Below are 20377 nucleotides of genomic sequence, written 5' to 3'. Positions count from 1 at the left end.
ATTGCAGTTTTTCCGACTAAGCCAATTTTAAGCTTCCCAACCCCCAAGGGCCCGTTACCCTGCCGGCGTTCCTCATAATAGTGCATAGTGCCCTGGCGAGATATTGGACCTGAGCTGGGAGTTCCGTAACGCAGATGTAGGAGGTGCTCGATTCTACGTAACATACTGTTCTGTCACGGGGCATCTCTTAACATCCAACTACGATGACCGCTCTCAAGGTTTCGAAAACGGAGCTAAGGCTGAAGATGAAAGCTGCGCTTTCTGCTCTATCTCACGATGATATCGCGACGCAAAGTCAGTGCTGAAATACTTCATTTCCACCGAATCTACACCGGAGTTGACGTGTTTAGCTTCGATGGCTGTTCGAAATCTCAAAAATATGCCCGAGTACCAACGGGCCAGACGAATAAGCATATTTCTATCAATGCCAAGTGGTGAAATATCAACCTCAGCCATTGTTCGTGATGCGCTAGCCAGCGGAAAAGAAGTCTTTATTCCATACACATACAAGGCCATAACTCACCACGATGGTCAACCTAGCTCAGTCATGGACATGGTGAAGCTATGGTCGATGAACGACTATGATTCCCTAAAACCAGACAGATGGGGTATTCCAACTCCAAGTCCAGATTCTATCCCAGAAAGACGAAACTCCTTTGACAGTAAAGGTATCACTAACCACTCGATCGCCTCAAGAAGTAGCCTTGATCTCATTGTGATGCCAGGCATGGGCTTTGACACTGAGCTCGGTAGGTTAGGTCACGGGAAAGGCTTCTATGACTATTTTCTGTGGCGTTGCTCCCAGCAATTAGGGACCGCTGACTATACGAGAATGCCGTTTCTTGGTAAGCTCACACTCTGTACATGCGTATGAAATGTCTCCCATTGCTGACGTCTCGCAGTTGGTATTGCATTGAAAGAGCAGCTACTTCCTGTGGGAGAAAAGGTGCCGACGGACCAGAGTGACTGGCGCCTTGATGCCCTGGTGGTAGGTGATGGGCATGTTCTACGTGCGTCGACGTAGACTTTGGACCTGTCGACTCGTCTTGAGCGCCATTATGGGCCTTCACATGCGCAGATAAAGACGGATTGATAACTTTTGGGCCCGCACGTTACCCTCAGCGTGCAACTCCTATAACTCAGAAAATCCCAGTGCCCGTCGAAGCTTAAGCGTCCGTCGTTTGTATCAATGAAACATTGTCGCCCTTCAATAAGATTTGACCAAGCTTTCGGCGGGGCTCTTGTCCTTCCTTAGGGTCGACCTTGACCTCAACTGCATCGTCTATTACCAAGTTCATAAACTCATCAAAGCCCTGTATCCAACGTCAGTCTGAATGTAAGCAGTATCATGATACGAACATACTCTTATCTTTCCCTCAATTCGAATACCCAGTTGTTCATAGAGCCATATCGAGACCGTTGACCTTTGCTGTAACAACTTGAAGATGAAATTGATCGGGGGCAAGAGAACCTATTGGTCGTCAGTCGTTGAAATGGATTCCGTGTATGAATGAACGCGTACTTTGCCGCCTCCGCGACCACCTGTTCGATGTGAATTAGCACAGCAACATAGTGGAAAAGGCGATCGTCTTACCTCCGCGACCAGTCATATTTCGATAGATTGGGCTGGTCTACGGGAAGACTCCAGAGTAATTATTGGTGGTGATTTATGATCAGTGTGACGGAGGGCAGTTAGATATAGAATTTGCAAAGAAAAGAGTCGCAAGTTGGAGCTGTTGCGGTTGTAAATGGAGTACCCCGGCATGCAGCCGTAGTCCACTGTTAGCGCGAAGAACGCTTGGCTCAAGGTTGCTCAGCCCAACTGACGAATGCGGGACCGTTTTACATTCATCACTCCCCACACTTGATCATATATTTCTTCTCGACTTACTCCCGTCAACAGTCTTTGTCCACACTTTTCAGACGTGTGTCTTTGCAAACGCCTCTGTACGCATGAAGATAGGTCTACGCGATTGCTTGATCCACTCGAAAGCCGGGACTTAAATCGAGAAGACGCTTCAGCGCAACAATTCCAACATGGCGACCATGGCTGCGAACGGCACATCAGCGCAGGACGAGTTTGCACCTGTGCTTGCCGCACTTGCTACTATGCAGTCATCTGGAGAACCTACAAAAAAGAAGGAAGCTCACAGCTTTCTGGAACAGTTTCAAAAATCTGTATGGCATTACCAGACCATACCTTTGAGATTGCTATTAATCATTCCGTAGTCAGATGCCTGGCAGACGATCTTCAGTATCTTAAGCTCACAGAACGCTGATGTCCAAGCGAAGCTCTTCGCTACTACCACGCTCAAAGGCAAAGTGAGTGGCTGTGCTCCCAAAATCGAATGCTTGCTCATCTCTTCAGATCGTATACGACTTACATCAACTCCCCCGCAGCCAGCTACCGTCACTACGCGATACCCTCCTAAATCTCCTATCCACATTCAGCTCTGGACCTAAACCTATGAGACTGCAGCTTTGCGTATGTCTTGTCAATCTCGCTATACAAATGGTGGAATGGAAGGATGTCCTCCAACTGGTGGTAGCGACCCTAGGCAACGATTCTCAGCAAATTGCCTGTGTGTTGGATTTCCTTCGTGTTCTTCCGGAAGAAGTCACCGAAGGGCGAAAAATCAACTTGACAGTATGTTCGATCGAAACGTCATTCTCACATTGGCTGGTGTCGGCCCCATACACTCGTATCAGTATCTAATATGTGGTTGTAATCATAGGAAGACGAGCTCAACGAGAGGACAAAGGAACTATTAGAAGACAACGTGCATCAGGTACTCACACTGCTCATTCAGTATTCACAATCCTCAGGTATGCTCTTCGATTCCAGATTCAATGTATGTTGCTGACTTCAACGTTCAGCCTCAGCGGCCAAGGATCCCCAATTACTTGAGTGTATAACATCGTGGTCAAAAGAAGTTTCAGTCAACGAGCTGGTCAAATCCCCTCTCTTGAAGATCGTGATTGATGGTCTATCGTCGGACTCCTCGTTCGAAGCGGCTGTCGAATGTATTTGCGCAATTTTTGCCGAGACACGAGACGTTGATGAGTGTGTCGATGCGATTCAGATACTATTCCCACATATCGTATCGCTTCGGCCGAAGATTTCGCAAGCTGCGAAAGAAGAAGACCATGAGACCTTCAAAGGGGTCTCACGTATCTTCGCCGAGGCTGGGGAGATGTGGGTGCCCCTAATCGCAAGGATGCCACAACAATTTCGGCCTCTAGTTGAGGCTATACTCGAAGCCGCAGCCCTTGACAAGGAACGAGATGCAATATCTTTGACATTCAATTTCTGGTACGAATTGAAGCAGCTCATCACCTTGGACAACTTCATGGAAGCTCGCATGCAGTTTATAGACATATTTTCGAAGTTGGTTGACATTATGATCTCTCATCTGGCCTTCCCAAAGTCGGAGAGCGGAACTGACGATCTCTTTGACGGGGACCGAGAACTAGAGGAGAAGTTCCGGGAATTCCGTCACCAGATGGGTGATGTTTTGAAAGATTGTTGCGAAGTACTTGGTGTGACACAATGCTTGGAGAAGACGTACGTGCTCATCGATTCTTGGGTGAAGACGTATGGAGGTCAGGCAATCGCTGGCAATGTACCTGAATGGCAAAGTTTGGAGGCACCACTTTTCAGTCTGCGAGCTATGGGACGCATGGTATCAGCTGATGAGAACATCATACTCCCTCGCCTGATGCCGCTCCTCGTGCAGATACCTGATCATGAAAAGGTTCGATTTCAAACGGTCATGGCCCTTGGTCGCTATACAGAGTGGACCGCTCAACATCCGGATCTTCTCCAGCCTCAGCTCACATTCATTATGGCTGCTTTCGAACACAACTCCAAGGAAGTTGTTCGCGCTGCAGCGTTATCTTTCAAATTTTTCTGCAACGACTGCGCCGACTTGCTGAAAGGGTTCAGCACACAATTGCAACACTTCTACGCCAATGTTCTCGACAAATTGCCAGTCAGCAGCCAAGATGAAGTCACAGATGGTGTCGCCTCTGTCGTGTCGCGATTGCCCACCGATGAAATATATCAAAATTTGAAGCTTTACTGCGATCCCGTCATCAATACTTTGCTCTCCATGGCTCAGAGCGCGGCTGATGATGAGGCAAAGCTGGCCATCGCTGGTAGGTTTAGTGTTTCATTACCCGGGAACAATGATGTTTAACCCTTCTCTAGATCGTCTGCAACTCATTACCATATTCATACAATGGGTCCAGCCCTATGTAGAGTCTTCACAGGAGAACCCGGCTGTGAAATATTGTCAAGAAATATTCCCAGTTTTAGCTGCCGTCGCCGAGGGCTTTGCCGACTGCATACCAGTTCTGGAGCGTGTATGTCGCTGCTGGAGGTATATGGTTCTGTCCTACCGTACATCGATTCTACCTCTGCTCCCGCAGCTGGCTGAAAAACTAGTGGCCGGCTTCGCTGCGTCAAGGCAGGGATGCTTCCTATGGGCAACAGATTCTATTATGCGCGAGTTCTCCGAAGGGCAGGAATTTGTCCAACCGCATACAGTTGCCGCTGTCTATCAATTCTATGAACAACAGGCCACCAACTTTCTGAGGGCTCTCAGCGAAGTTCCCCCAGAGGAACTGCCTGACTTGATAGAAGACTTCTTCCGGCTGTCGTCCGATGTCGTCCGATTCTATCCCCAACAAACCGTTCTCTCCACATTAATGGGGTCAATCGTATCTGCGGCCTGTTCCGCTCTCTCTCTTTTGAAGGAGGAGCCACTTATTGCTACCATACACTTCGTTCGCGATCTCTTGAGTCATGCTGGTGAAATGTCGCCCTCATCTAGTTTTGACCAGGAACGTCGTACGAACCCAACCGAGATCCGGGCACGGGTCAGACAACTCCTAGACAACCAGGGCGAGCAACTAGTACAGCGCGTTATGACTGGAATGATGTATAGTTTCCCACGTGACTGCATCCCCGATGCGTCAGGCGTACTTCTCCAGCTCTTCGAACTCGTACCCCAGCAGGTTGCACTTTGGCTTCAAAACACAGTCGCGAGCTTACCAGAAGGTTCTATGACAGAACAAGAGAAGCATAGGCTTTTGACAAACATCAATAATCGAGTTCAGTCTAACGAGATGAACAAAGTCCGGTCGCTCCTGCAAGACTTCACAAACTCGTATCGACGGCGCAATGTCGCTCCCCGCGAAGGGCTCGGAAGGCTTGAAGCTACAAGATTCCGCTTCTCTGGTTAGTACGCATCGACCAAGCGATCACCAGTGGTGCCTCGAAGGTTGAGATGCTGTAATGCAATCGATCACGAAACACACATCAGACCCATAAATCATGAAACTAGAAAAAGAGCTGATGCATTTTGCGAGGGAGTTTAGGAGATTGTTAACGGGAAAAGCATTTAATGTAGGGCTCAATTAGGTCGGAACCTCGGGAATCTGAGTGGGTAAAGAATCAGAGCTGTTCACTAATTAGTGGTAGCATTGGAAGGCAAAGCTCGGCAAGTGGGGAGGAAAATAGCATAGTGAACACATCGTACATATGGCGTGGCTGACATGGGACGAAGGGCTCCACTCGTCCTCGGGGGCTCGGGAACAAGCATGTGGATCGAACCATTATATTTGAAAGCAATGGTAGAACGAGTGATGTAGGCTGCATGATGGACATGATTGTATACCATAGAACTTGATCAACTCTCTCAGATCCTAGGGACGTACACGAGATATATTGGTAGCATGAGCGCTTCATCTGGCCCGGGGCATGGATGGAATGAATACTGAGTCGGCGTGCGCGACGCAGTCAGGTCATCCTCCTCACTAATCTTGTTCTATCAGGTCTCAGCTCGTACAAAAAATCAGCACTCAAACAAGACCCCATGTCCAGCTTTCTTAGACAAGTCCCGGACAAGGTGCCTCAATACAGACAAGTGTGCCTCAACTTGTCGTCGAGCAGAGACCCATGTCCAGCGAAAGTCAGCGTCTGGATCTCAGCAAAGCCCAATCAGATGGAATCTACAATATATCTCCCTTCATCATTGACCGGGGTATGCCAGACCCCACGAGGCTGGCGTTTTTCCACCTATGATACCGGGAACGTTCTTCAAATGCTTGCAGCTTGAGAAGAGAAGCTTGATTTTCCAAGCTCAAGGCCACAGACCATGCAGAGAAATCGTCACCACAGAACTGATGCAGTTATGATCCACAACTTTTGTGTGTTGATACCAGAATATATACCTATAAGAGAACCCGTCGGCCGAGATCGAGTTTAACATGTTGCAAAGGAGGTAAAAATAGTAATTCAGCAGGATGCATAACGATGAGAGGAAGAGCCAAATGTCGCTTTGAGAGTTCATAGTATCTCTATCGATGCTGCACAATTTGGAATTTCCAGACGCTGACATGCTGTCGTGCCTCAATCGACTCCCGCAGGGCAAGGGTCGCTGTGTGGGACGATTCGGGCTCTTGAGCACTACGGATGTCCTCGTCTCGGGTCGCGATCTCCTTGAGCTGTAGTAGAACTATGAACCACTACTGCGCTTTACTGTCAAAACGCTCTTTAAGACATGGCGCTGGTATAACAAGCTTTGAAAAGCACCAAGCAAGTCGCACCGTGCGTATGCCGGACAAGTCATAATTTGCGAACACGGAAAGAGGGTTCACCTTCGATGCTTCGGTCGTCGCGTTGAGAGCCTCTAGAAGCTCTCTTTTAGCTGTGCCGCCTTGATATGACTGAGAAGGCGCGCTTGTTCGCCCTGCAGCGATTCAGAGGATCTATCCCGGTCGGACTATAGAACGTGGTGTTGGAAATACGAGGGGCTCCTGTTTTTGGCGTTTGGCAGGCTATCAAACGGGTTGGCGCCACGGGCCCTTAAGGCCACGGGATGAGGTTCATGGTAGCTGAGAGCCGCATCATGATTCTGGAATGCCAATGATATTGTGAAGTTTTTAGCCAACCTGATCGGGAAATTGGACATCTGTACTGGCACAATTTTGCTTCGGCAAGGGGGGTCCCTGGCGCTTGACAACTGACCCGGATCTGATGGATCGACTCAGTGAGCCCTCAACCAGACGCACAACGGAACCATAGAAAAAGGTCCGAGTTGCACAAACTCTCACCCTCAACTGGAACCAGATCTCTATACTCTTGGGTGGGACACACGAGGCGAGAGGGAGGCTAGCTGAAGCTGAATTGCTCATAAAATGACTAAACGCACGATAGCGGAGCGGCACACCTGATAGGTGTGAGCAGATACGAAGTCTGGACGCTATATGAGAAAAGAATGGCTTGCATGAGACAAGACAAGGCTTCGAGGTGGCATGTCTTGCTTAGGGATAACACGAGGGAACTAGCAAGCCATGCGTGGGATCGTCCAAGAATGCGGAGAGCAAGGAACCCACCCGCGCTTCCGGTCGATCAGGCCGACAAAATTGGACAAATACGATAACCTTGCAACAATACTTGTGCGGACAAAGGTTGTGAGTGTTTCGATATATCGCTATTCCTCTCCTCGCTCGAACCTCGAGCAGAACTTGGAAAGTGGCACAGTTTGGGCTTCGACATCATGCCAACGCCACCGGATCTAGGCTATGAGATGGTTCTAAGGAGTTGTATTGACTTGATAATGATGATGATGATGTTAGAAAGTAGTTGGGACACAGGAACAGCTACCTAGTACGGACAGTGTGTGTGTTGTGCAGAAGCATGCGTAGGCTCTGCACATCTTCTCACATCGTAGACCAACGGTGCATAACAAGCTCCAGACTACTTCTTGGCAAATGTATACAGTAATGCCAAAGCCGACTGTAAGTGTCTAATTCTGCACGGAAAGTATGGATGTACACCATTCAATGCGAAGACGGCCGAGGTCTGTCTGCTCGTGAATGGTTGCTCTGCATTTCGGCGTGGTTGGATGCAGACAGGGGCAATGGAAGGGATATGCAGTCATCCAGGCAGAAAGTCCCCAACTGTAGCAGCCATTTAGCCATCTCGCTCCATACCCTGGAGCGAGCATCGTGCATTCATGGTGATGGTCGCATGCACCGTGTGCTTTTCTTAGATACAATCTAGCTGGGAGGGTGAAAGTGGAATGGGACAAACAACCTCTCTGCCCTCCCCTCTCCCCTCCCATCCCCACATCAGGACATGGACAAGGACATTTCACCAGACTAGCTTGGCCAGGCTTATAAGTCAGTTGGCAGTATTCAGCAGCAAAATTTAGGCTTAGGGTAGCACATCCACTGTTCATCCACTGTTATCCGCGGCCGACGCTCTGGGCCGCACACTACTCGATACAGTATTAGCCCCGGCCGAATTGACCTCTCACATATTTTGCGTCTTTCTTCACACTCTAGTTTAAGGTTTACGCACTCACTACTACCGTTCTTCCGATATCCCATTGTCCGCTCGTCACAACAGCATCTTATCGTCCTCCAGTTGACTCGTACCATTGGTTCATTCCATTGTAGCTGCGGTCCGGTTCGATCTCGACGTCTGCTCTGGCCATCTATCTACGGTGTATGACGAATTCTTCAACGAAGACGTCTACTATATACATGCTACTCCTCTCACCCTTGTCCTTCCTCTATTTGTTCTTCCTGTCCAGTGTCCCTGTCCATACTATTACGAGCTCTTCCACCACACCCACAAGTCCCCTGCATGCATATCGCCCGTAACGTCTCGACCAGGCGACGGCTTTTCCAATTTACATAATATCCTAGTCTTGCGATATACACCATACGCCCCATACACCCCATACATATCTGTATCTTCTTCTTCTATCTTTTGTCTGGCTGCCCATGACTCTTCCACTAACGTATCTATTCCACGTTCTTCTACGGTGGATCCTTGAGCCCTGTTGATCTCCAGTGGCTTTGTCTACCGCCGGCAGTCGATCATCTAACTTCCCGCACCAAAGAACACGGATCTCTATTGCTCCTAGCGGCCAGCCATTCCCCCAGACGCCGTCTAGTGCAAGCCATTTTGTCCTGGTGGAGTCAAGTCTCCCATCCTTTCCAGCTTGGAATTGACGACATCCCATCCTTCAGCCTCTTAAAGGCTGCTATGCCGGTCGGTTATTCATAGTGGCTAGTCTCCGCCTTTTAAGTCGTTGCAGAGGCCTCTCAGTGTGCCAACTCCCTCCTACAATTGTTGCCGTTAGACTGCCAGCCGCGGTGGGCTGCCACTTCTCTTCAGTGCACGGACATGGAAGCTCACCAGAGTTCCGATCCGGACGTTGAAGGTCAGAAAAACGGCACCGACAAGAGCAATACACGAAATCAAGCCAACGTCAGTGCCAAGCTAAGAAAAAGAACGAAAACTGGTTGCTTGACCTGTCGTAAGCGAAGGATCAAATGCGGAGAAGAACGGCCCATCTGCAGTAACTGTATCAAGTCGAAACGCCAGTGTGAAGGATACAACCCTCGTGTTGTCTGGAAACCACCCATAGGGGACTGGCCTGGGCATGCAAGCGTCACTGGAACATTGCCATATCATTCTGGTGTGATTCCTGGAGCTAGACCACCTGATTTCGAACAATATCGTCCTCCGGGCGGTCCGAATGTAATCGCCCCTCACCCTCCTATCCAACCACGACCTATAACCACGCAATTCGATTTTGCAAACATTGATACTGGCCAAATCCCGGTTCTCGCCCACGATCAACTTTCTCCGCAGACACCTCATCACTTCCAGCAGCAACACCTCGTCACACCTGATCATGTCCTCCAATCACGCCAGCCAGTTGGCGGCCCATATCACCAACATTCTACAGAATATCCACTACAACAATCGCCCCAGTTTCAGTCGCCGACGTATCAATATCATAATAACACCCAACCACATACAACGTTCAATGTGCCTGGGTACTATCCCACGTCATCAGCGGACTACAGCCAGAGCATGCAACCGCACATCTCTGGTCCTTCTGCGTCTCCCTACCCTGATAATCCACAGAGTAATTTTCACCACACGATGCAACCTCACGTACAATCACAAGGAAATTATGCATACAGTCAGCAGTCAATTTATCACCACCATCCTTCTATCTCGTCTGAGGCTAGCGTACAGTTCTCCGGACCCCCAACCATGGGCAACGGAGCAAGCTATACTCAAGTAGGTAATAATTACTATTCAGCGGTACAAGAAATACCAGACAATATGATGGACGGATTCAACGCATATCACAGTCATGACGACCGGAATAGCCTAGAAGAGCAGGATATCAAGCTATCCACAGAACAAGTTTTCGGTACGTCTCGATTAGCGCACCTTACTCGGAGCCTTTCCCAATACATAGCTCGCGCCTGTTCCTCCCAGTTGCTGCCTGCCACTCCTCCTATCTGCGTCGCTGACTCTTTCCCGACCTGCAGAACCACAGCCTACACGTACTCAGGTTGATACCAAGGCTTTAGAGGCCCAGCTTGTCACCTACGAAGAGGAGAGGGAGACCTTGACGCCAACGGAGATACTTAACAGAGCAGCCATTGAGTATCATGACGACGAATATTACGACGTCGACTCTGACGAGGATGTCGACCTGCCAACGGATCAGGCCCCTATGAGCAGCCCGAAGTATCAGCGCGACTTTACTTTGATCATGCGCCTGTACAGCAGTCATACGAGTGACTTGGCAATACGGCGGATGGATGCATTCATCTATGAGGGCATTCTGGACCATTACCATGCCGAATGGGTGGCTAATCCGCTGAAGAATGAGCACACTGCTCGGGTGTTTGCTCATTTCATTCATTCATCTGCCCCGATGCTGTCGATCCATGAACGCAATCCTCTCAACACGCAGTCAATGTTTTCGAAAACGCCTGTTCCTGCCTCACAACAGAGTCTGTGGACATACACGCTGCCGATGATGGCTTTGGGTAACCAAGGTCTTCTGCACGCCATGCTGGCTATCGGTAGCCTGCACATTGCGCGCTTGCAGGGCGCTTCTATCACACCGTCCATCAAGCATTACGCGTATGCTCTGAAGCGCATTCACCATAGCGTTGGGCACCCAAAGAAACGATTACAGGTTACTACATTTGCAGCATCTCTGCTTTTGGGATTCTACGAGCTGATGACTGCGGATCACCTGAAATGGAGCAGTCATCTCGTTGGAGCAAAGCAACTTTTGGTTGAGATTGACTATCGAGGCATGACTCAGCTTGCCAAAGTCATGAAAGCCGAGCAAACCGACTATGATAGAAAGGTCGAGTTCAGTGCATACTCGCTTCCACAGAAGCCCCGTCCGCATGCTGCAATTTTCCGGAGTGATATGCCTCTACCCAACGAAGAGATTCTTAGTACTATTATTGGGAAGAAGCTGCGATATGATGAGCTAGGGCGCGTTATCGAAGACTTTGAGACGATGGATACGAAGTCTATACCTAGAGCCTTGGATATGACTAAGTTCGAGCTATTTCAGGATCTGTTCTGGTGGTACTGCCGACAGGACGCTTATCAAAGCATTATCAGTGGAAACAAACTTCTGTAAGCATCGAAGCGACGAAGAGGAAATGAGAGCTGCTAATAAATACAGGCTGGATTACAGCCGATGGGGCGATTGTCCACCTCGAGCTCCCATCGGCAAATCTGAGGCTGCCTACGCTACACATGACCATTTCATACTCATGCTCGGTAGGATCGCGGACTTTGCTGCGAGAGATCGTGATAGGAAGATACAAGCCATAGAAGCTCAAGGAGGTGCCTGGAAACCAGATCCACGCATGTTCGCTGCGCTTATGGGCCGACCGGCCGGTGGACTTTCTCCGGGCATGGCCCGCCCTGGCTCCGGAATGCCTCATATTCCGGGTGCTATGGGACAAACTCCGTACTCTGGCAATGTCAATGCTCCGCAAAGTGGGTATCCTTTTGGAACCCAGATTGCGAACTCCATGGGAGTATCTGGTGCATCTACTGCTGCAGTACCTCCCTTTGGTCTTCCGGGCCAAGATCCTCAAGGAGGCTTCCCCACGGGACGACCTCCGACACAGCCTCAAGGACCCCCTGCTCTCCCAAAGATCCCGTTCTTCGGTATGGCTCCTTCGAGCTCACACATACATATGCCATCATCTTACGCCAAGTACGGGAGGAAAGCGAAGGAGGCCGAACCTGAGGACATCTTGGACCTCGAGGAAGCGCTCAGACTCGCCTTGGAAGAGTGGCAGCAGATCAATGCAGCGCTCAATGTCTTTGCATCAAACCTAGGACCTCAGTTCCAGCCCCTCTCAGCCGAGTATCATCAGCCAGTCGCGACGCCATTCGGCGACGCAGCCCAATATCGCAGCTACGACATCTGCAACATCTGGGCTCTGTACAACATGGCACGAATCATTACGATCCGCTCCCACCCGTGTATGCCTCCCGCAGCCATGATGGCCGCCGGCGTCGCAGCAGCAATGACCGCTCCTATCGCCAACGAAATCGGCCGCATCACCGCTGGCATCTCCATGCCCGCATCCCATGTGCCGCTCAACCCTTCTCTTGGTGCCGCCCTTATATCCTCCACCATGCCCCTCTTCTTCGCAGGAGTACAATACACCAACGCCGATCAACGGGCCTGGCTCATTCCACGCATCCTCGACATCGAAACACGCACCGGCTTCGCAAGCGCCGGCTTGATCGCCAAAGGGTGTGAGGTGGCGTGGCAGCGGGCCGGAGAAGCAGGACGTGGGCCGCCATATACGCCTTATCAAAGGGAGCATGCGAGCGAGGAGCGGGATATGAGGAAGAGCGGGCTTATCATTGGTGAAACGACGGATGCGGCGGCGTCGGCGATGGAGAGCGGGTATGTGACGCTGAGAGACCATTCTGATGAGAATGGGAAGAGGTTTGCGCATACGAGGTAGATGTGGCGGATGAACTGGATGAGGAATGATGGTGTTGTTAGCTGGTGTGTAAATGAGTGAGTGGGAACGTGTGTAGAGGCACTTAGGGTTGCAGTGTGGGCCGTTTAGTAGAGCTACGAAGCTGAAACGTTGATGTCTTATCTGGCCGTTTACTCCACCTACGCGTTAAGTAAATTGAGGCTCTTCGTCTTGTATCGACGTGTGAGGCATATCTTCGATATTGCAACGGGTAAGTATGAGTATATCCAACGTACCTCTAAACTAATTAGGTCTACAACTCTGTTGGACCTGAACAGAATACATCGAGCTACGACGCAGAATTGAGCGTAACCTCGAAGTTAACAAAGCTCAGCGTGTAATCCTTTCTTTATTCCCGTCTCGTTCTTTCTAGTCACATTATCGTCAAACTTCTTTCTGCTCTCAACGTCTTTGTCAGTGGTGTTGTTGTGTAGTTCCCGTACGTAGCACGCTTTGTGAACGTCGTACTACTCTTGACCGTCCATACCTTCCTCTCAACGCCTACTTGAGCAGAATATCATCCTTTGTTCTGGCCGTCTCTTTCATTTAGTCTCAGGATCTTCGTTATCCTTTGTCCTTCCGACGACCCTGTCAATAGTGCTATATCATTTTCAACTTAGTATGATACTCTTTGTGATCGAGAAAGAGGTCGTTGGGATTGTCTGCATCCTGTGGATACTTATACTTGCACTTACCCCTTCTTTTTTATTCCGGACTTATTTTTCTTTCGAGCTGGAGATGAGAAATGGCAGTGTTCCCTTCTCTTTCGTGCCTCACTGCTGTGTTATCCTGCGGTTTCCTTGCGTGTGTTAGATGTGTCTGCATAGATACGGCGAGATGCTCAAGTCTGTGTGGGGGTTGAAGGGTGCCGTATACCTCACCTGTCATGCTCGAAAAGATTTATTACTTTTGTCTGATATTGGTTCACTTTGACCAACAAGACCGTACAGCTGTTCTAGGTATTTGTGCGTGGGAGCTATCATGAATAAGGGGGGTGTCCAAACGCACACACTTCTCGCTATTGCGCACAGAAAACCTCCGTGTGCCGACTTGACTCGATTATAAGACCGTCTGTTCACGTACCCTCTGTTGCTCTTTGTCCTTCAGCAACCTACCTCACCAAGAACATCGAATTCAAATCGGCAGTACCCCAGCCAAGCTTCGTATACGTTCCAGTACAATTTACACCAGTATGCTCGTTCCCGACACCTGTCTCCCTCCTTTCTGTTCAACTGTATATCCACGCTTGACGTGGCTTTGGAAAGGAGCTGTTTGCGTTTGTGTTTGCGTTTGCTAACGATAAGCCCAAGATCTGCTACTATACCATCGTAGCCCCTCCGATTGTCACTCTCTGGACCGATCATATATCAATGTAAGCCATCCACCGAAAGATTAATCAAGTCTCAAAAGAAGCCACAGTCCGCACCCACCCAACAAACCCCCTTCTCAACCAACCAACCAACCAAAAAACCAACAATGCCATCTCCACGCAGCAACGACCTCCGCAAAGAAACCCTCCGCCGCGCCGCGTACATGCAAGTTGCCAATACGCCCCTATCTACGCAGACTACGCAGACCACACAGCCTACCACAACCACTTCCTCACCGACCTCCTCACCGACCTCCTCACCACCAGCACCCCCTCCTCAACCAACGCGCCAGAGACCCCCAGAACCAAACACGCCCGTCGTAGATCCGGCTGCTTCAGCTTCGGCTTCAGCTTCGGCTTCAACTCCTGCTTCTACTTCAGCTTCCGCATACCCCCTCCTCGACATCGACCTCTCCAGGCTACGTGCCGGAATGGGGCTTAGTCCGGATGGGAGGCTCGTGTTTCTGGATGAAACTGTGGCGGGAGGAGGAGGAGGAGGAGGAAGACCAGCATCATCACCAGCACCAGCACCAGCACCAGCACCAGCAGCAGCATCACAACCAGGAAACGCCCCTTCGGCAGACTGTGGTAACGAGGAGGAGAGAGGAAGGGGAGGGGAGAGACAGGGGAATGGAGAGGGGCAGTGAGGAGAGAGGAGAGACCCTAGAATTAGGAGAGGAAAGGAGAGGAAAGGAGACTCTAAGCTAGAAGAAGCGAAGCGAAGCAAAGCAAAAGAAAAGGGGAAAAGGGGAAAAGGGGGAAAGGACTTCACAACAATATATTAGGCGAATATATACAAATACCACAACCATACGCAAATCCTCAACTTCCCACTCTCCAGAAACCACTAGAGATTCCACAACACACATATTGCCATGACCCGCACATCTAGCATAGCTAATAATCAATAACCAGACGTGACTTTTCTCATACTACCCCAAATAGGGAGAAAACGAGGCTTTGTGCGCTCCCGAGGAGCCAGAATCACGATTACGGAGTCTATAATATAGAAGGTTCTTGCTGTTTAGGGTGTCTATTCGACGGATGGTGATGGGGAGGTATGGAGGGTACTTACTCTGTAGAATATAACCAACTGAGAAGAAAGTTCCGGGCAGGAAGGATGTTTCATGGTTAGCTACTCTATATTCAAATAGCGGAGAGAGAAGATAAATGTTCTGTCTATTTAGTAGAGCTGTATTTCCAATAGCCGTGTTGTGCTTACGAGTACGATCGAAAAGAGCTGGATAGCGGTGTGTATAGCTAGTACAAGATATAAAGATTCTCTGCTACTTAGTAGCTTATTATTAAACACTACATACGCACTTCAAAGCATTCTAACCCGATACCAACGTGATAATCCATATATCCAGCAGAGCAATCCACGATTCCCGACCACCAGCCAACCAGCGATAAAAACAAACAACGATACCTCTCCAAGAACATCAAGCACGAGTCACTCGTTGTACAAGTCCCCAGTAAGGGACTGACTATCCCTTATCCGCAGATGAATCATATAGACCGGCATATGTCATATAGCCTGAGTCGAGATTTACATAGTGGACATGGATTCCCGGCGCATAATATTAGTTTTCCAACTCGTTCAATAAGGACGTGTGCGAGCGCTTTTCGGGTCTCTCCGCCCCGAGGATCACTCGAGAGAGCGAGTGCCCGAGTCGTGCAAGTCAAAGAAAAAAGTGGGAATTTTGTCTGGAAGTCCGCACCAAGATTCCCTCTTCCCCCCGGCAAGTGGAAACGACCGAGGTATCTGGCACATGCGATGACCGTACGATGGCGCAAGAAAATGCAAGATATGCAGCCAAGCGTGCCGATGCAAGAGGGGGACCCGTTTGTGGGGGGCTAGGGGGTCCCTCGGAGAGCAGCGGGTCCTACTTGGATGGTAATGGTAATGGTATTGTGCAGTGTGTGCCTGAGATGGACGTTCCTGGTAAAATAGGCGCGGGATGCTCAGATATCTCCGACTCCGCTGAGCGGGTCTCCGTGCTAGTGCCAGCCGCTACTTTTGGGCCGGCGGGACAGGTTTGGCCCTTGGGAGAAGAGCACCAACAGCACTATTCACGAGCAGCAATAGGCTTCGGAGCCGGATGTCACCGTTTCCCAAACTTTCGGGCAGCAGGGCCACGGCATGGACCATTTGAGTGGACACGACCTGGATGAATCTTATTCATCATAGTTGGTCAGAGTAGTACTTGCCTCTGCTCACGGCCCTGGAATCTGCATTCCCCATACTTGGCGCCATGAACGGTCGTTGAATTACTGAGCCTATAAGATTAGATGGATATGCAGGATCATAAGGCCCCAAAGACTCCCTGCTATGGTCATTAATGGCAGTGAACGCAACGGCATTGAAGTACCGGCGATGGGAACATTTATAGAACTTCTAGAAGGTCCACGGCAGGTGATACAGACAGCCGTGGTCTGAGTACCTGTATTACCGCATAATTTGGCCGGGTAATGAGCCAGAAGCGGTTGAATTGCCTGTATCTGTGGCACAGTCACAGATGAAGGCTCAGAGAAATGACGAGGATATATGCAGGATGGTAGGCGCCACGGGAGCCATGACCGTGGGAGCAAGATATAGTGATGCACCCCACTGTTTTAGGCTGGTGGGATGTACAGGGCCGTATTCGTATACAGACATGAAGACCAGGGACAGCCGGAGTAACCTGAACTGTGGCATGGGAAAAGAGGGAGTCTGGCAATATTGAGTTGAAGCACAGGGGAGAAAGAGACAGCGAACAATAATTCTTCCGGTGGTCATGGACGAGCTCAAAATGATATCCTGAAAAGCTTGCTGGAGTTTTCTTGGATGAGGATCAGTATGGCCGTCAAGGCTGAGTCTGACATGCAGGACGAAGCTTGGCACGAACTATTTCATGGAGAAAGCCCTGGACCCACAAAGATAGCGTGGCGCAACGTTTGCTTTGACCATTGGTGGACTCGTGGGCAGTAGAGTGGTCGGTGCAAGATCTGCATGGCTACGGGTGGAGAGGGGGAAGGTCAAGACGAAGCGTCTGAGGAGAGATTGGACGAAGATGGAGGCAGCATCTGAGGCTTGTTTGATGAGTGGCTTGAATGAATAGTGTGAAGACGGAGGACTGACTGAAACATTTGCGTGAGCCAGGTGGACCAAGCTAGGATGATGGTACGCGGAGATATAACCATGTTAGGATGGGTTTTCGGGTGTGGCAGCAGAGGAGGGCGTGGTGGAGTGGAGGGTGAAGGATGGATGAGTAGGTATTAGTAGAGGGCTGGGAGTACAATGAACGAGCGATTGGCCTTGCTGACGGCAGAATACAGGAAGAGATGCAGGATCGTGCATGATGTGGAGATGGAGAGTTGGTGATGATGGTGATGAGGAGAGGATGAAGGATGGATGGATGGATGTGGAGGAGGAAGCTGAGAAGGAAGAATTAATGATGATGGTGGTGGTGGTGATGATGATGATGATGTAGTCCGGATTACCTAGCTGCTGCTGCTGCTGCACGAAGGAAGTGAACCACCTGCATTGGTACCAGTTATACCTGCGTCTAGCCGCCCCCGAACCTCCCTGCCCGGCCTACCAACCCAGCTAACTGACCTTATTCTTACCTACATACCGTACAGTACCCCTAGCCTCCCCGCCCTGATCAACCCAACCAAACCCCCCTAAGTACAGCCTGATGAGTAGCCAAGTAGCCAGGTAGCCCAGGTAACCCAGGTAGCTTGGGGCGTGTGTGGGCTGCTAATCCCGCAATGACTGCCCCAGAACCGCCCACCACCAGAGCCCAGAGAGCCCAGAGAGCCCAGAGAGCCGCCCACCACTAGAGTAGAGTACGTTGGGTAGGATTCATGGTGCCCGAGGGTGTCCAGCCGCCCAGCCGCCCAGCCGTTCATCCCGCGCGCAGCCCATCTTTGGGCTGCTGTAAATAATTAACTAATTAGTACGCCTACACTGACTGTGCTGGTGGTAAGAGGTAATTACCAGAGTCCTACAGTACTGTACTAGTATTAGTGGAACCTGGAGTGAAGAGGCCCCCTAATTACTTATTAGACTGTCTAGGTATTAGGTGGTTTACAACACAGCCATATTCACTTTCACGTGTTGCCCTACTCGGCTTCTGACGGATAGCAACTGCACATCTTTCCTATATCAAAGAAGGTACTGTATCTTTATACTATAAGCTGGAAGACGAGAACGAGAGGGGCCAGTGCCCGTGCCCGGTGTTAGTGTCAGTGTCAGTGTCAGTGTCAGTGTCAGTGTCAGTGTCAGTGTCAGTGCCAGTGCCAGTGTCAGTGTTGATTAGTGTTCATTAGTGTCAGTGTCTTCAGCTTCAGTTGACGAATTCCATAGTAGTAGTAGATACAATTCCCTACTTTACCGTCGACGTAGGAGGGTAATAGGTAATACCAAGTAAATAAATGCGGCACTCATCTTCCCTGCAGCATGTCTCCGGACGAGTATAGTGGCCGTGCCAGCCCTGTGATGTCTGTCTGTTGTGCCCCCCCTACATACTATGCCCCCCTATGTCACTATACCCCTGTTCCTGCTGCACTCTCGAGTGTGTTGGTCCTGTTGTATCGTCGTAGGCCATCGATACCCGGCCTTAAGACCGCTCTTATTCTTCCAGAACCTGTCTTTGAACTTGACGTATGCTCCATAAGCCGGCGCTAAGTTCAACGGTCGTCAACACCAATTCTAGACAACGACAACAGTGAGTTCTGGCTGTGTGCAGAGAGGGAGAGATATCAAACACAACCCTCATGACTTAATACCACCTCCAACTTGCTTTTACGATTGTGGCTTGTTCTGCGGCATCTGTCGTATGTGGATCACTCCTTTGAACCCTTCCATCTCGCAAACCTTTTCCGCCTTTCCTGTTCAATCGTGTGAGCCAAAAGCTGGGGATCAGGTCCCAGTACGACCCCTGATGTCGTGGCGCCCCTTGATTCCAGCTGGTCCATTTCTGCCTCTTCCCGTCCTTGCAGACTCTCTCTATCTCCAGCCCTGTTCCAATATCTGTTCCACTGGTCATGCTGATGCATCGGCGCAATGCCTGCTTTCATCTCACCCACGCGCCCTGTAGCTAAGTCCTGCAGCTGTCCAAGTCTCGCCATCCTAGACTGTATTCCTACGTCGATGCATCTGTGAGATCTGGAACTTGAAGAAATAATCACCTTGTTCGGCGTCTGAAGCACGCCTTGCTCTCTCCTAAACGCGTTTGGGCTATTCCACCCATCATCATTGGTGCTGTGCGACCAACTATCCATCATCACGAACCTACAAGGAACGCCTAAACCAAGCGGAGAAACACTTGAGAATTGTAAGAGAAGACTGGACGTTGTACACGATCTGCCTGCCTTGTCAAAAGCCCGAGAACTTGGTGCTTGTGCTTGCCATAGTACGTAGCTGTAATTTCTGACTCGAAGGTCTGACACTCCAACTTTACCTTCCTCCGCACTATACGTACGCCATAACAATTAGAGCCTTTTGCCCTTTTATCTCTCAATCGGCTTGGTGTGAATTTAGCTACGCGTGCACGCTCCACCTCGACGGTCGAACAGGACACCTCCTAAACTGAGCTCCCGTTTCTTTTGGGTTTCTCACACTAAAAAAGCATCTTCCCAAGAGAAGCTCCACCTCTTCACACTCAACACTGATCCATCATTTGGGGGATACCGGGCTTTATCTCTACAGTGCCTTCATATCCTTCATAGCCTCCAAGTGTCCTAATTCTTGACTACGACACTATTTCTCTGATTTGGAACCAGATCTGGCCCCCAGAGGATGCTCCACTAGACTGGCGATTGATCACTCCAAGCAGAGCTGCGCTGCCCCGCCTGTCCGAAGTCAGTACGACGACCACTCCTCGTATATACACTCGCAGCAGCAATACTGAACCAGGATCTTCGACTAGGATTTCACTGTTTTATCCTCACTGGCCGAGCGCAAGTAGCATTAAAGGCTCTCCGATCTCCAGATCCTGACCCTGGTCGCCTGTGGACTGGCCTCCTCGTCAAGGCTTGCCGTACCCTGTCCTTTCAAATCATCTTTTGGGGCTTCTCTCACAAACGGACATCCTCCGAAGACTATAACAACCTCCAGTCGTTGATCTTCGCGTCTAGGATGTATCTACATTCTTCCCT

General features: G+C 50.0%; 5 protein-coding genes across 5 annotated transcripts; 4 read left to right on the top strand and 1 right to left on the bottom strand.

Annotated features, from left to right (window-relative positions):
- Nucleotides 1-20: 20 nt before the first annotated feature.
- Nucleotides 21-1041, top strand: EJ05DRAFT_459951 (nagb/rpia/CoA transferase-like protein). Its single transcript, XM_033742591.1, has 2 exons — nucleotides 21-294; nucleotides 351-1041. Exons 1-2 carry the CDS (start codon nucleotides 204-206, stop codon nucleotides 872-874), a joined length of 615 nt encoding a protein of 204 aa, XP_033605581.1. The 5' UTR covers nucleotides 21-203; the 3' UTR covers nucleotides 875-1041.
- EJ05DRAFT_459950 (small nuclear ribonucleoprotein SmE) lies at nucleotides 902-1721 on the bottom strand. The gene is made up of 4 exons (XM_033742590.1): nucleotides 1595-1721; nucleotides 1523-1542; nucleotides 1364-1471; nucleotides 902-1313 (listed from the first exon to the last, which is right to left on the bottom strand). Exons 1-4 carry the CDS (start codon nucleotides 1608-1610, stop codon nucleotides 1167-1169), a joined length of 291 nt encoding a protein of 96 aa, XP_033605580.1. The 5' UTR covers nucleotides 1611-1721; the 3' UTR covers nucleotides 902-1166.
- A 325-nt stretch (nucleotides 1722-2046) lies between these two features.
- On the top strand, nucleotides 2047-5247 carry EJ05DRAFT_491218 (ARM repeat-containing protein; the record flags this gene model as incomplete). Its single annotated transcript, XM_033745962.1, has 6 exons — nucleotides 2047-2178; nucleotides 2230-2322; nucleotides 2369-2647; nucleotides 2736-2826; nucleotides 2878-4158; nucleotides 4211-5247. 6 exons carry the CDS (start codon nucleotides 2047-2049, stop codon nucleotides 5245-5247), a joined length of 2913 nt encoding a protein of 970 aa, XP_033605579.1.
- A 3581-nt stretch (nucleotides 5248-8828) lies between these two features.
- Nucleotides 8829-13166, top strand: EJ05DRAFT_26911 (uncharacterized protein). Its single transcript, XM_033740337.1, has 3 exons — nucleotides 8829-10250; nucleotides 10372-11488; nucleotides 11538-13166. The coding sequence occupies exons 1-3, from the start codon at nucleotides 9206-9208 to the stop codon at nucleotides 12844-12846; spliced, it is 3471 nt and encodes a 1156-aa protein (XP_033605578.1). The 5' UTR covers nucleotides 8829-9205; the 3' UTR covers nucleotides 12847-13166.
- Nucleotides 13167-14022: 856 nt separating this feature from the next.
- On the top strand, nucleotides 14023-15018 carry EJ05DRAFT_472061 (uncharacterized protein). The gene is made up of 3 exons (XM_033743101.1): nucleotides 14023-14054; nucleotides 14175-14236; nucleotides 14284-15018. The coding sequence occupies exon 3, from the start codon at nucleotides 14341-14343 to the stop codon at nucleotides 14878-14880; it is 540 nt and encodes a 179-aa protein (XP_033605577.1). The 5' UTR covers nucleotides 14023-14054; nucleotides 14175-14236; nucleotides 14284-14340; the 3' UTR covers nucleotides 14881-15018.
- The last annotated feature ends 5359 nt before the right edge of the window (nucleotides 15019-20377 follow it).

Source organism: Pseudovirgaria hyperparasitica, assembly GCF_010093815.1.
Source record: "Pseudovirgaria hyperparasitica strain CBS 121739 unplaced genomic scaffold EJ05scaffold_1, whole genome shotgun sequence".
In the NCBI taxonomy this organism is placed as follows: domain Eukaryota; kingdom Fungi; phylum Ascomycota; class Dothideomycetes; order Acrospermales; family Acrospermaceae; genus Pseudovirgaria; species Pseudovirgaria hyperparasitica.
The sequence above is the reverse complement of the archived record's forward strand: the minus strand, read 5'-3'. Positions and strand labels throughout refer to the sequence as shown.